Source organism: Pelophylax lessonae, assembly GCF_965119305.1.
Source record: "Pelophylax lessonae genome assembly, chromosome: 11".
NCBI classification, from domain to species: Eukaryota; Metazoa; Chordata; class Amphibia; order Anura; family Ranidae; genus Pelophylax; species Pelophylax lessonae.
This window is the reverse complement of record NC_138778.1, coordinates 235,563,836-235,578,777: the sequence shown is the minus strand read 5'-3', so window position 1 is coordinate 235,578,777 and position 14,942 is coordinate 235,563,836. Positions and strand designations below refer to the sequence as shown.

Genomic DNA, 14,942 nt, shown 5'->3' with positions numbered 1-14,942 from the left:
CCCAACAAGAAAAATCCTATTCATTTCAATGGCCCCTGTTCACATCTGAGCGTTTTGACGCTGTGAGCAAAAACGCCCAACGCTCAAAAAAGTACATGAGCTTCTTTTTGGGCAGATTACAGGCGTTTTCCATTGGTCTCTATTCAATCTAAAAACGCCTGTAAAATCCTGGTAAAAAAAAGCACAAAAACGCTACGCTCAGGTGTGAATGTAGCCTAATGGAGACCCCGGGTGTCTCAGTAAAGAGGACCTGTTGCTGCAAGATGACGAGGGATGTTTACATTCTTTGTGAGAACAATGAAAGTTGTTTAAAAAAAATAAATGTGAATGTACAGTGCAAAAATAAAATACATTTATAAAATTTAAAGTGCCACCTGTGAGAGGAATAATTCTAGCACCCGACCTCCTGTGTAAATGTAAAAAGCCTTTACAGGCTACCACTTTAAAGTGTCGCCTATGGATAATATCATTTACGTAGTTTGTCATTATTCCGCTGGTGTGCACAGTTTTAACGCATGACATGTTTAATATCTAAATACTTCGCATAACATCATCTTTTATACTTTACCAAAAAATTGGGTGTTTTTGTGCATTTAAATATAAAGTATATATACATATAAAGTGTAATTTTTTTTAAAAAAAATGAGTTTTTAAAAAGAAAAACGCTGTGCAAATACTGTATGACATGAAAAAATTGCAAAACCCACCAATTATTTCTCTAGGGCCTTTGTTTTATAAATAAAAATGATAATGTTTGGGGGTTTTAAGTACATTTTTCAAGCAAAGAATACTGTTTTTTAAATGTGAGAAGTGTCAAAAAAAAAAAAGGGCTGGTGCTCAAGTGGTTAATGAGCCCATAGTTGTCAACATTGATCACTGGTTTGAGAATGGTTGCCTTTTTTTTTTTTTTTTTCCCTAAGGCCCCTTTTACGCGAGCGATCCGATCAGATCCGCCTGTCAGTTTTTTAGGCGGATCTGATCGGATCCTCCATACAGCTCTATGGGGCAGCAAATGTCAGCGGAGACATGTCCGCTGACACCCGCTGCCATCCGTATCCGATCCTGTCCATGAAATCCGGATGGCTGGAAACCCTGTTTTCCATTCATCCAGGGGATCGGATCGGATGAGAGCGGACAGGCGGTCCGTTCTCACCTGATTCCCCCATAGAGATGCATGGGGCTCTGACACCTACCTCTCCGCACACAGAGTGGAGGGGGAGGTGTCACTTGCCTGCTCAGCGGGGATCGGTGGATTGATCCCCCGCTGAGCAGCATGGATCCGCCTACGGAGGCAGACTGTGTGAAAGAAGCCTTAATGCACATCCAGATTTTTTGGGATTGCATTAACCACTTGCCGACTGCAATACTTATATATGTTACATTTTGCAAGTGGTTTACCTGGTTTATGAATAAAGCTATCCACAAGTTTTTTGTTGTTTTTTTTTTTTTTTTTTTTTTTCTTTTTTAGCAAAAAAATAAAACCCCCAGTAGTAATCTCATACTGCCAAAAGAAAGCTTTAGTTGAGTGAGCAAAATGATAAAAATATCATATGGGTACAGAGTTGCATGACCGCGTAATTGTCATTCAAAGTGTTACAGCGCTGAAAATGAGCCTGGGCAGGAAAGGAGTTAAAGTGCCCGCTATTGATGGGGTTCTAAAGCCTTCAGGTTCTTTATACAGTAAAACCCTGCATTGCGAGCATAATTCCTTCTTTCTGGAAAACACTCTTGTAATCCAAAGCACTCGAATTTCCCCATAAGAAATAATGGAAACTCCGATGATTCCTTCCACAACCATTTATTATATAAATCCTTCAGTTTATAGTCCATAGAAAAAGATTCTAGCAATGTGATTGGTTGTGTACCCATAAAATGTCCATCCACAAATGGCGCCTCCACAAGGGGATTAGAAGCAAAATCCAGAGCTACAGAGTATAAAAGAGAAGAGAGGGCGCCTCTAAGTGTAGCAGTATGGTTACATTTAACCACTTAAGCCCCGGAAGATTTTACCCCCATTCCGACCAGGGGGTATTTTGCGATTCGGCACTGCGTGATTTTAACGGAGAATTGCGCGGTCGTGCGACGCTGTACCTAAACGAATTTGGCGTCCTTTTTTTCCCACAAACAGAGCTTTCTTTTGGCGGTATTTGATCACCTGTGCGATTTTTTGATCACGCGCTATAAACAAAAAAAGAGCGTCCATTTTGCAAAAATAGCAATATTTTTCCCTTTTTTTTATATGAAATTCCCCCCAAAAAAAATGTAAAAATCAAAATTTTTTAAAATTTTCGGCCAATTTGTTTTATGCTACCTATGTCTGGTAAAAAAAAATCGCAAAAAGCGTATTTTGATTGGTTTGCGCAAAAGTTATTGCGTTTACTAACTAAGGGAAAGATTTTTGTCATTTTTGTTGTTTTTTTTTTTAACGCGTAATGGCGGCGATCTGCGATTTTTTTTTTGCGGTACTGCGACATTGCGGCGGACAGATCGGACCCTTGACTGACATTTTTGACACTTTTGGGGTTACCAGTGACATTTCTACAGTAATCAGTGCTATACATATGCACTGTTACTGTAAAAATACACTGGTAGTGAAGGGGTTAACTTTATTTGAGAGGGAGGGGCTGTGTGTGTCCCTAGGGGCGTGATTCTAACTGTGATTGGCTGGGGCTTCAGCTGTATGCAGAGTGATCAACGGATCTACATAGTAGATCCAGATGATCAGCTCTCATACAGCGAGGAGAATGACAGGCAGCTTGTTTACACAAGCTGCCTGACTTTCTCCCTCTCCCCCGCCGATCGCAGAGTGACCGGCGGACATCGGGTCCGCCGGTCACACGCGCGGGGGGGTCCGTGACCACTCGGGAGCGGGAGCGCGCCTCCGGGGGCGCGCGCTCGCTCCCTAGACCCTCACAAGCTAGTGACGTAGCCCTACGTCACTTTGCCTGTGAGGGGCTGACCGCCGACGTAGATAGTCGTGCGGCGGTCGGCAAGTGGTTAATGAAGGTTCAACATTTACCAACTCACATGGTTGATGATTGAAAAAGGCACATCTAAGTATTCCAGTATCCGGGCTAAATCTGTCCTCCTAACTCCTCCGCCAGATCCTGCACTTCTCCATGCAGCCGTGGAGAGGCTCGTCTCTGACGCCCCCCCTCCTCGCTGGCAGCAGAGTAGGACAGAAGTCCTCCTACAGATCCTGCGCCTCTCTGTGCACCCACGGCCCCACCCCTTGTCTCTGCCTTCCCTTGTCTCAGCATTCAGCAGACTCTGGCAGCGGACTCCAGCCCTCCTCCAGACCCTGAACCCCCCCCAGCGCTGTGCCTGACAGTGACTCTTTCCTCCTCACAGGGCAGATTGATAGCAGTGATTGGCTCCTGCTACTGTCGATCATATTCTGTGATGAGGGGGTGGGGCCAGAAATGCCCTGTTCATGTCTATAGACTGCAGATAGGTTGGCTTGAAATGGGAGCTCATACGAGTGTCACTTTCTATGGGGGCACTTGTCAGAGGAGGAGCCAGAAGCGCCAGTGGGGGACCCCCCAGACAGAGGATTGGGGCTGCAAAATAATTACACAGAGCAGTTAAGTATAACACGTTTATTATTTACAAAAAATAAAAGTTTTACAATCGCTTTAAGAGCCGGTGTTCCGTGAGAATTACCTACCCGTGAGAAAAACCTACCCCTTGTCACTTCGGTTGCACAGCAGTGTGTGTAATGCGGCGGTTACATTAAAACAGCTGTGCTGCAATATGAGTCATCTCCGCTCCTGTCACTGTCACTTCCCTGCTCTCGGATAGTAAATATAAAAGCGGCGGCGGGTGTATGAAAACATAAATCACGGAGCCGAGAGCCGCTTTTATATTTACTAGCCAAGATCAGGGAAGTGACAGGGACAGGAGTGGAGATGACTCGTATTGCAGCACAGCTGTTTTAATGTAACCGCCGCGTGGGTAGGTTTTTTTCACGGACACTGTGATCATTTCATCCTAGTGCGCATGAGCACTACTCAGCTCCTCAGCTGATCCATTACGTAAACGGGGCTGTGAGCATGCGCACTGCTACGCTGCTCAGCTGTTTCTGCCAGGAAGTGACGAGGGTAGGTTTTTCTCACCGGGTAGGTAATTCTCACGTTACACCGGTTCACACTACTCCGACTTGGGACGCGACTTGTGCCACCTCAAGTCTCCCCAAGTCTCTTGTTATTACAAATTCAATGTAAATGAATGAGAGCCGTCTTAATATGCAGTACTGAAGTCACTCCGACTTCAGAAAAGGTTCCTGTACTACTTCAAGGCGACCTCTATCCCACTTGTGCACATAGACTTCAATGGGAGTCGCCTCTAAGTCGGATCCTTGTCTATTTTCAAGCGACTGTGATCAGACTTTCCAGGAAGTAGAAAAAGATTAACCAGGCATTCCCCACAGACAAAGTCGCCTATCATTTAAGTCTCTTCAAAGTCACACTAAAGTCACGCTAAAGTCGCTCCTTCATGGGGCGACTTGCTGGTCGCAGTAGTGTGAACCGGCTCTAATTCTCCTTATCATTTTCTATTGGTTTGCTCTCAGAGGTAGTCCTAGTATTGTCTATAGAGAATCCTCGCCGTCACCCCAAACATGTAAGCCTGATGGTTGTGTTTTCAGCTCGGAAGCCTCGGAGAATTCTCAGGATGATGAACAGTTCAAAGCCAAGAGAGAATTTCTGATGAGTGGTTTACCGGATTCCTTAAAACGCCACATCGCCAAAACCACCGCCCTGAGGGAGGCCTACGCTCTGTCCAGCCTGTCCTTCCACAGCGTGCTTCATGTGCAGCAGAGGGATGGTGAGTCTCTCCAGAATGACAGGGACTGTCAGCTTGTATGCTGACCAATTCTATTCCTAATTGTGTTCTGTCCTGTCTGATTCTACAGGATGTGAGAAGTGGAATCTGGCCATGCCTAGTTGTCCTTTGTTAAGGGACCTTCTATCGGTCTCTGTGGACCTTCCAGACGTCTCCTCATTAACTATGTCCATTGGGGATTTCACCTCCTGCTCCGTATCTCTCACTCTCCTGCAGTTCCCTGACACGGTACGTGGAAATTACATTATAGGGACCGGCTTGAAATACAGGAGCATCTCATAACCTTTTGATGATCTTCTAAATTTTAATTTCAGTAATTCAATTCAAGGTGAAACTCGTATTTTATCTAGATGCGTTACACACAGTGTGATATATTTCAAGCATTTCTTTTTTTTTAAATTTTGATGATTATGGCTTACAGCGAGTGACACCCCAAAATTCAGTATCTCAGAAAATGAGAATATTACATAAGACCAAAAAAAAAAAGGATTTTTAATAGAGAAATGTTGTCTTAGCAAAAAGTCTGTCCATGTACAGTATATAGGATGCACTCAGTGCTTGGTCGGGGCTCCTTTTGCATGAATTACTGCATCAATGCGGCGTGGCATGGAGGTGATCAGCCTGTGGCACTGCTGAGGTGTTATGGAAGCCCAGGTTGCTTTGATTGCGGCCTTCAGCTCATCTGCATTGTTGGGTCTGGTGTCTCTCACCTAATGATCGCCCAATTATCGGCAAAGCCAATATATTGAGGGCCGATCTGCATTTTCCCCGATATATTGGAATTTGCCCCGGAGGTTACCGATATTGCCGATTATTTCGGGAAAGTGCTTGTCTCGGAGTGATGCCTGCAGCAAGAGGCGTCACCCTGGTACCGGCGTCCATAGCCGACCATCGGCTGTCTTGTAATGACAACCGATGTGGCTGAGAAGCCGCTCGGCTGTCATTACAAGGAACGGGATGGAATGCCCCCAACCCCCCACCTTCTGCGGCTCGCCTGGGTCTCCTGTCCCACCGGCAACCAGCCTGCACGGCTGCCGAAGACCCAATCAAAGCCGCATTTGGCTCTGATCGGGTCTCCTTGTAAACACCTGGGAGTGATGTCATGACACTTCCGGGTACTCAGTGCCAAATAAAAAAAAAAAAAAATTACAGCATTCAAAACAGCAAAACTTGGCATTTTGAATGCTTTTAAGTGCAGAGGAGGGGTTTGGGGTCTTTAAACCTCCAGGAAACCTCAACAAGAGTACCTGTCAAGTGATAAAAAAAAAAAGAAAAACATTTTTAAATGTACGAAAATATCGGCCGATACTGATATGCAATGGCCAAAATATCCGCATCGGCAATGAAAAACCGATATCAGTCGATCACTACTCTGATCTTCCTCTTGACAGTATCCCACAGATTCTCTATGGGGTTTAGGTCAGGCAAGTTTGCTGGCCAATCAAGCACAGTGATCGCATGATCATGTGACCAGGTATTGGTAGATTTGGCAGTGTGGGCGGAAAATTAAATCAGCATCTCCATAAAGCTGGTCAGTGCAGAGGGAAGCATGAAGAGCTCTAGAATTTCCTGCTAGAGGGCGGAGCTGACTTTGGACTTGATAAAACACCGTGGGCCAACACCAGACGGTGTCTGACCGTTTGTGCAGAAATTCTTTGGTTATGCAGCTGTCCGGTGGCTGGTCTCAGACCATCTTGGAGGTGAAGATGCTGGATGTGGAGGTCCTGGGCTGGTCTCAGACCATCTTGGAGGTGAAGATGTTGGATGTGAAGGTCGTGGGCTGGTGTGGTTACACGTGGTCTGCGGTTGTGAGGCCGGTTGGATGTACTGCCAAATTCTCTGAAACGCCTTTTGAAGACGGCTTATGGTAGAGAAATGAACATTCAATTCACGGGCAACAGCTCTGGTGGACATTCCTGCAGTCTGTATGCCAATTGCACGCTCCCTCAAAACTTTCCACATCTGTGCATTGTGCTGTGTGATAAAACTGCACATTTTAGAGTGGCCTTTTATTGTGGGCAGCCTAAGGCACACCTGTGCTATAATCATGCTGTCTAATCAGCATCTTGATATGCCGCACCTGTGAGGTGGATGGATTATCCCGGCAAAGGAGAAGTGATCACTAACACAGATTTCGGCCCTTTCACACATACAGACTGTTCGTCTGTTTCTCATCCATTTGTTGACGGATGAAAAACGGACATCAGTGGAAGAATAGATGACAGCGGATGATCATTCGTTTATATCCGTTTTCATCCGCTTCCGTCAACATCTGTTTTATATTTTTTTGAAGGGATGAAAGCCCTCTTTTCCATCCGTTTAAAAAAATGGACTGAATGTGAAACTGATGACAAAAAAACATGACTGAACTGATGAAATGAATGGTCGGTATGTGTGAAAGGGGCCTAAAACAGATTTGTGAAGAATATTGGAGAGAAATCGGCCTTCTGTGTCCATAGAAAAAGTCTGAGATCTTTGACTTCAGCTCATGGAAAATGGGGGCAAAAACAAAAGTGTTGTGTTTATAATTTTTAAGTGTGATTTTCTGAGATACTGAATTTTGGGGTGTCACTCGCTGGAAGCCATAATCATTAAAAGAAAGAAAGGTGTGAACTATATCACTCTGTGTGTAACACATCTATATAAAATATGAGTTTTCATTGTTTAATTACTGAAATAAATTTTACCTTTTTGATGATATTCTAGTTTTATAAGATGCCATCCCTATGAATGTGCACACTGGTGATTTCTTCCTTCTCTGGTCATTGTTGCTCCCTCACAGACTGGAATGCTTCAGAACTTTCCAGTTAGGGATGGCAATGGAGAGACTCTTCATTGGTTTGGTCAGTGAAGTGGTGACAGCGAAAGGCAAGTGTTCCCCAGCAACCGACCCCCGACACTGCCCTGAGCAGGGTGAATTCACACCTAGTGCGGTGACAGGGGGTATTATACATCACCGCAAGGATGAACAATTGTTTCCTATGTGTCCCATTCACACTACAACTAGGGCTGGGAGGACATGCTGCATTTTATCGCATCACAATAAATCGCATGGCAATATGCAGCACGTTCCACTCCAGTACATTTCCATGAATGAATTGTGCGTTGTGTACACCTAGGCTGGCCATACACCAGGGATCCTCAAACTACGGCCCACCAGCTGTTGTGGAACTACACATCCCATGAGGCATTGCAAAACTCTGACATTCACAGACATGACTAGGCATGATGGGAATTGTAGTTCCTGAACAACTGGAGGGCCATAGGTGGAAGACCCCTGGTTTAGAACATAGGTGCTCAATCCGTGGCCCTCCCAGCTGTTGTTGAACTACACATCCCATGAGGCATTGCAAAACTCTGACATTCACAGACATGACTAGACATGATGGGAATTGTAGTTCCTGATCAACTGGAGGGCCGTAGTTTGAAGACCCCTGCCGTACACTATTCAATTTTCTTTAGATTTACCTTCAACTATGTAGTGCGAGGGCCGGCCTGACTGCACACACATTGAAGGTATTTAGGTGTGACCTCGTATTATATGATTTTGGTAAATCTAAAGGAAAATTGTATAATATATGGCCAGCCTTAGTTTGTACAAAAAAAAAAAAGGGGGAGCCATGTGAGGCACCACACTGCCCCCTACTGCAGCCGGCGTTACTATATGTATGTGACTTCACCCTCAGACTGACCGGTAGGAGGCACATAGCCCTGGTTCACACCTATGCAGTTTGCTTTTGATTTGTTATTGCGGTGCCTTTTGCATTTTTGCGCACACTTTTTTTTTTTTTTTTTTTTGGGGTGGGAGCTAATTTGTTGTTGGGCAGATTAAAAAAACAACACAAAAGCACCAAACAATGCGCCACATGATTTTTTGCAGTGTTTCTATTGAAATCTATTGAACCAAAAATGTACTTTTTTTTTTTTTTTTTTTTTTTTGCATTTAAACCCTTTCCAAAAACGCAGCGGCTGAAAGCACAGATGTGAACGTGTCCCATAGGAATTCATGATAAATGGACTGTAGTACGTTTTTGTAAAAGCACCAAAGAATGCATAGGTGTGATCCAGGTCCTCAACCTTCTATACCTATAACCGAGTTCTGCTTTCCTCTAGGTGACCCGGAGACCTGCGTTCTCCGAAGTGATTAGAGACTGCCTCCTGGAGGAGATCCGGTGCTACAACCCTCAGTTCCCAGTCAGACGCTTCTTCACCCAGTTCCTGAAGAAGCAAAAAGATTACCTGAGTTTACAGGACACTAATAAACCCGGTGTGTACCCTGCAGATATGGGGGTGGGGGGGGGGGGCATTGCTGATTAAACACCATAAGCCAGATATTCTCCTTTCTACCTCTCAGGTGGGCAGCCCCCAGACAGAAATCCCACTATGGAAGAGGCTGAGAATGTGGCCAAGCGGAAAAGAAAGGACTCCCCAGTCCTGAAATCTAAGAAGAGGAAAGGTGTCCCCACTAAGGATGAGCCGGAGGAGGAGGATGAGGCGTTGGCTGGCAAAACCAAAAAGAAGCGGGTGTCCAGGGGGTCTCTGAGGAGGAACGCTCCATCTGAGGAACCAGATGTCATCCTCCTTGAGGAGGAGGTGACCACTGCGCCAGATCCACAAAGTAATTAAAATACAAATTTGAGTCAGACAGGGGTCCCTACTTTTGAAACAAAGGACCAGTTTACTGTCCTTGAGACTTTAGGTGAGCTGGACTGAGGTCAGTGGGAGTAAAAAAATTACCGTGCCTGTGGTCAGTAAGAAGAAAAGTGCCCCATAATGGGTATTCAGGATAGGAATAGTTCATCATTGGTATCAGAAATATACATTTCCTGTATTGGCTCAGTGAGCGTGGTTATAGGGACCCCAATACCAGCATGATCCTGGCCCAGCAATGCGATCGTCCTCCCTGGGACAGGTAGGTCAAGGTTGCCTGACCGTTCACATTGTGCCTATAGATGCCATCACCTCCAAATGTAGCCAAAATTATCCAGCACTTGATACCACGAGATATAGTCTGACAAATTTCGGCCTCCTTCTAGGATTGGCTGTACGAAGAAAACACGCTGTGGGATTGGTTTTATTAACTACCTCCCACCCAGCGTATGGACAAATAATGGCCGGGCGGGAGCTCGATAATAATTCTGGGTGGACGTCCTATGACATCCTCCCAGCATTGCACGCACACACGTCCCATGGGCCACACTGCAGTGCGATCTGTCACCCACTGTGTCCTAAGACACATCCGTATATCGGGCCGCTGCTGGTACCGTGTGATCTGTCCCCAGTCACAGCAGATCACGTGGCAATTGTACACCATGGATGGCTTCCATTCATTGTGTTACTATTGTGTTTGGTCACAGTGATCACATGGTACCGACATGGGCAATCACAGCTAAGCACAATAATACACACTGAATGGATGCCAGTTATAAAAAAATGGTTGCTTATAAGGCTCCATGTACACGGGACGCTGGAAATGGCCGTTTAGGAGCAGTTGGGCGTTTTTTTAGAAGCCCCTGAACCCATCTACATTTTATCTTATCTGTCCTTGTACACAGGGTCGTTTGCGGGCAGTTGCGTTCAGGGACTTTTTTTAGAACGCAATTATTTGCATTCGAGCGTGTGTTTCCCGGCGTTTCAAACGCAAAAATGCGTCCGAACGCGATGACCCGCGTTTGGCTTTCGCGTTTTTCCATTTTAAAGGGGAATAATTTTTTGGACCTCTAGGAACGGTTCTTAACGCAAACGCCCGCTAAACGCAGGTACAAACGCGACCGAACGGACGTTTTAAACGTCCTAAAAATTCAAAGGGACTTTTAACAACGTCCCGTGTACATGGAGCCTAATAGTGATTACTATTGTTATAAGCATGTGTTGAAAAAATAAATCCTGATCACCTCCCCAGAGTACTACAGTGCCACTATGGTAACACTGTTGCTGTGGTCACATGCTTTTTTTTTTTTTGTTACATACCCTCACCAGTCGGTGTCCCTGATCACCACCATGTTAAAAAAAAAAAAAAAAAAAAAAAAAAGTGAAAACCCTTTTTTTTTTTTTTTTTTTTTTCTTTCAGTTTAAAAAAAAAAAAAATGTGACAAAGACAACTTAACCGGTTGCCGACCGCCGCAAGTACATATACTGTGGTGGTCAGCCCCGGCCAGGCAAAGTGACGTGTGTGTATGTATGTGTGTGTGTATATATATATATATATATATATATATACGTCACTTGCTTGTGAGCCAATAGCGGGCGATCGCGCCCGCGGAGGCGTGCGCCCTCCCCGGCTCGTTCCCTAGGAAGTCTTAGGAAGACCCGATGTCCACCGGTCACTCGGCAATCGTCGGTGGAGAGGGAGAAAGGCAGGCGACTAATGTAAACAAGCCGCCTGTAATTCTCCCCTGTGTAGGAATGGTGATCAGACGGTTCTACTATGTAGGACCGTTGATCACTGTTCCTACACCAGTAGCCATGTCCAATCACAGTAAGAATCACGCTCCTAGGGACACACTTAACCCCTCTTTCCCCAATAAAGTTAACCCCTTCCCTGCCAGTGTCATTTTGCAGTAACAGTGCATATGTATAGCACTGATTACTGTAGAAATGTCACTGGTACCCCCAAAAGTGTCAAAAATGTCAGTCAAGGGTCCGATCTGTCCGCCGCAATGTCGCAGTACCGCAAAAAAAATCGCAGATCGCCACCATTACACGTTTAAAAAAAAACGCCAAAAATTACAAAAATCTTTCCCTTAGTAAACGCAATAACTTTTGCGCAAACCAATCAAAATACGCTTTTTGCAATTTTTTTTTTTTTTTTTTTTTTACCAAACATAGGTAGCAGAAAACAAATTGGCCTAAAATGTTAAATTTTGAATTTTTACATTTTTTTGGGGGGGGGGGGGATTTCATATAAAAAATGTGAAAAATATTGTTATTTTTGCAAAATTGTGGCTCTTTTTTTGTTTATAGTGCAAAAAGTAAAAATCGCACAGGTGATCAAATACCACCAAAAGAAAGCTCTGTTTGTGGGGAAAAAAGGGACTTTAAATTCGTTTAGGTACAGCGTCGCACGACCGCGCAATTGTGCCGAATCGCAAAAAAAAAAAACCTGGTCGGAATGGGGGTAAAATCTTCTGGGGCTTAAGTGGTTAAAAAAACCTGCCATGCCTCTTACTAAATAACTAACCAATCTATTTAAAAAAAGGAATCGGCGGTCAGTACGTCGGGATTGATGGATTATCCGATATATATCCCATAGTTTTGTGGCCTCTATAAATACTTTCCTACAGACTAAATAATATACACTGATTTGGGTTATTTCCACTAAAGAAATGTAACGGAATAAATTTCGGGCTAAATTTCTTAAGAAAGAGATTATTTATTTATTTTCAGAATTTTATAACCAAAAAAAGCACTTTTTTTTTTTTTTTTTACGATTTGGAAAAAAATGAAAAATGAATTTGCATACAGTGCTGTATGACTAAGAGCCCATTCAGACTAGCGCGACACGACTTTGGGAGGCGACCTGTGAAGTCGCGTGCACCGCGACTTGCAGAGACTTCACATAATGGAAGTCTATGCAAGTCGCTCCGAGGTCGCCCCAAAGTAGTACAGGACCCTTGACTTGTGTCGCTCCTATTAGAACGGGTTCTGCACTAATCAATGGACCGCGACCGAGCGCGACTTGTCAGGCTGACAAGTCGCGCTAATGTGAATGGGCTCTAATTGTCATTCAAAGTGTGAGCACTGAAAGCTGAATATTGGCCCTGGACAGGAAGGGGCTGAAAGTGTTAAAAGACATTCCTTGAAGTATAGCCCAGAAATCTCTGATTTCTCTTTGCCCCAGGTCCGGTGTGGGAAGACGTTCTGTGGACGGAGAAGTATCAGCCGCAGAGCTCCAGTGAGCTGATTGGAAATTCTGTTGCCATCCGGAAGTTGCACAGGTAATATCGGGGACCCTTGTGTCTCTCGTCAGCCGTGGCAGTGCGGTCCGTGGCCTCATTGTAATGTTGTGTTTTCTAGCTGGCTAAGAGATTGGAAAACACGAGCTGAGAAGGAAGAGAAGAAGACTCAAATGCAGAAGACAGAAAAAGAAAAGAATGGTAGGATCTGAAACATTCACACAAACAGCACACCGTTAAAGTGTTCATTGTTTAATATCCTCTCCCTATTGGTCAGATACCTGGAACCAGGATGACTTCAATGACGAGGACAGCGATGAAGATTCCCTGTGTAACACCATGCTTATCACTGGGCCGCCAGGTGTGGGGAAGACTGCCGCGGTGTACGCCTGTGCCCAGGAGCTCGGCTTTAAGGTTTGTATGATTATATGAAGTCTTCGCTATGTTTGCACACCCATGCGTCGGCATGTAATGCATGCGGTTTCTCCTTCCTTCAGGTGTTTGAAGTGAATGCTTCCTGTCAGCGCAGCGGGCGGCAGATCCTGGCTCAGCTTAAGGAAGCAACGCAGTCTCACCAGGTGGACCAGCAGGGGGTCAATGCGCACAAGCCGTGCTTCTTCAGCAGCTACAACTTGGGCAAATCTCCCAGTATGTATAAAATCTCCCAGTATGTATAAAATCTCCCAGTATGTATATTGGAGATGACTAAGATATCAGGAGACTGGGCACAGTGCTTGGGCTTGTCTTTATTGGAAGCTCTCTTCATTTTCAGGAAAGGTACACTCCCCGAAGGCTGTGGTGTCCTCTCCTAGGAAGCCCCCGATGTCACCCAGAGGAGGGAAGAAAGGCCTGGCCCCCAAGTCACTGGCCAACTTCTTCAAGGCGGCACCAAAGCAGAAGAGTGAAGAGAAGAAGGCAGCACCAGACCTTGGCAAAGGTATTTATTCTACCTCTCCGAACAGAGATGTATGTGATCATATTGGCATTATTATCCACTTGTCAACCATCAACGTACTCGTGTGTCACTGGACTTTGAGCAGTTTTACTGGGATGATGCCCAGTATTGTTTTTTTCAGCTGGAGGTTGGCTTTCTTGTAAGGGCAATCCAAGTGGCTAAGTAGCCGCTGGACTGCTTCTACAAGCAAGGGGGGCTGGGGACGCTGTTGCCTTCCGCGGCTCTCTGGCTTTCCTGTCCCACCGGGGAACCTGAGTGTGCTGCTGGTAGTTCCGCCGATTGATCATAGAGCTGATCAGCGACCAGAACGGCTCCGATCATCTCTGTGGTCTAAGAAACCGGAAGCCATGAGTATTTCATCACTTCTGTTTCGCAGGCTGTAAGCAACCCCTTAGTAGTTGAAATAAAGCATCAGATCGTACTGATCTTGCTGTGATTAGAAGCTTTTAAGGGCAGAGAAGACATCTGGGGTCTAATACAGTGGTTCTCAATTCCGGTCCTCGGGGCCCACTAACAGGCCAGATTTTAAGTATTACCTTGGGGAGATGCAGACTAGAATACTGCAATCACTGAGCAGCAAATGAGATCACCTGTGATGTAATTTAGTTATCTTGCAAACCTGGCCTGTTGGTGGGTCCCAAGGACCGGAATTGAGAACCACTGGTCTAATAGACCCCAGATGTGTCAGTACAAGAGTACCTGTCACTGCCTACTGCTATCATAGAGGATATTTACATTCCCTGTGATTACAATAAAAGTGATAAAAAAAAAAAATGAAAGGGACAGTGTAAAAATAATAAAAAAAAAGACAACATCCCCGTGCTCACACGCAAAGGTATCCCTGCGAATGTCTTATCATGGGCAGTAATTCTAGCACTGGACCTCCTTTGTAAATCTAAAGTAGTAACCTGTAAAGGCTTTTAAAGTGTTGCCTATGGATCAAAAAAAAGGAAGTTGTTTGTCGCGATTGCAGGGGCATGTGCAACGCATGACATCTATATACTCGGCGTAACATCCTCCTTTTATATTTTACCAAACAGTTGGGTATTCTATTGTGTTTTTGTTAATTAAAAGTCAAACATTTTGATTTTTTTTTTTTTTTTTTTTTTTTTTTTTTCCCCCAGAAAAAAAAAAATTGTGTTTTATAAACTGCTGTGCACATAATGTGTGACAAAACGATTGAAAAACCCATCAATTTTCTAGGGCTCTGCTTTAAAAAAAAAAATATATATATATATATAATGTTTGGG

At 44.6% G+C, this 14,942-nt stretch overlaps 1 protein-coding gene across 1 annotated transcript in view; it reads left to right on the top strand.

Moving 5' to 3' along the window:
- The window catches only part of ATAD5 (ATPase family AAA domain containing 5), a gene marked incomplete at its 3' end in the record, with an annotated part of 58,216 nt that overhangs the window by 18,011 nt on the left and 25,263 nt on the right, over window positions 1-14,942 (top strand). The window contains 9 exon segments of the mRNA XM_082272900.1: window positions 4,646-4,824; window positions 4,913-5,070; window positions 8,956-9,109; window positions 9,197-9,460; window positions 12,683-12,779; window positions 12,859-12,938; window positions 13,015-13,151; window positions 13,235-13,385; window positions 13,510-13,674. Coding sequence (XP_082129026.1) covers window positions 4,646-4,824; window positions 4,913-5,070; window positions 8,956-9,109; window positions 9,197-9,460; window positions 12,683-12,779; window positions 12,859-12,938; window positions 13,015-13,151; window positions 13,235-13,385; window positions 13,510-13,674 — 1,385 coding nt within the window.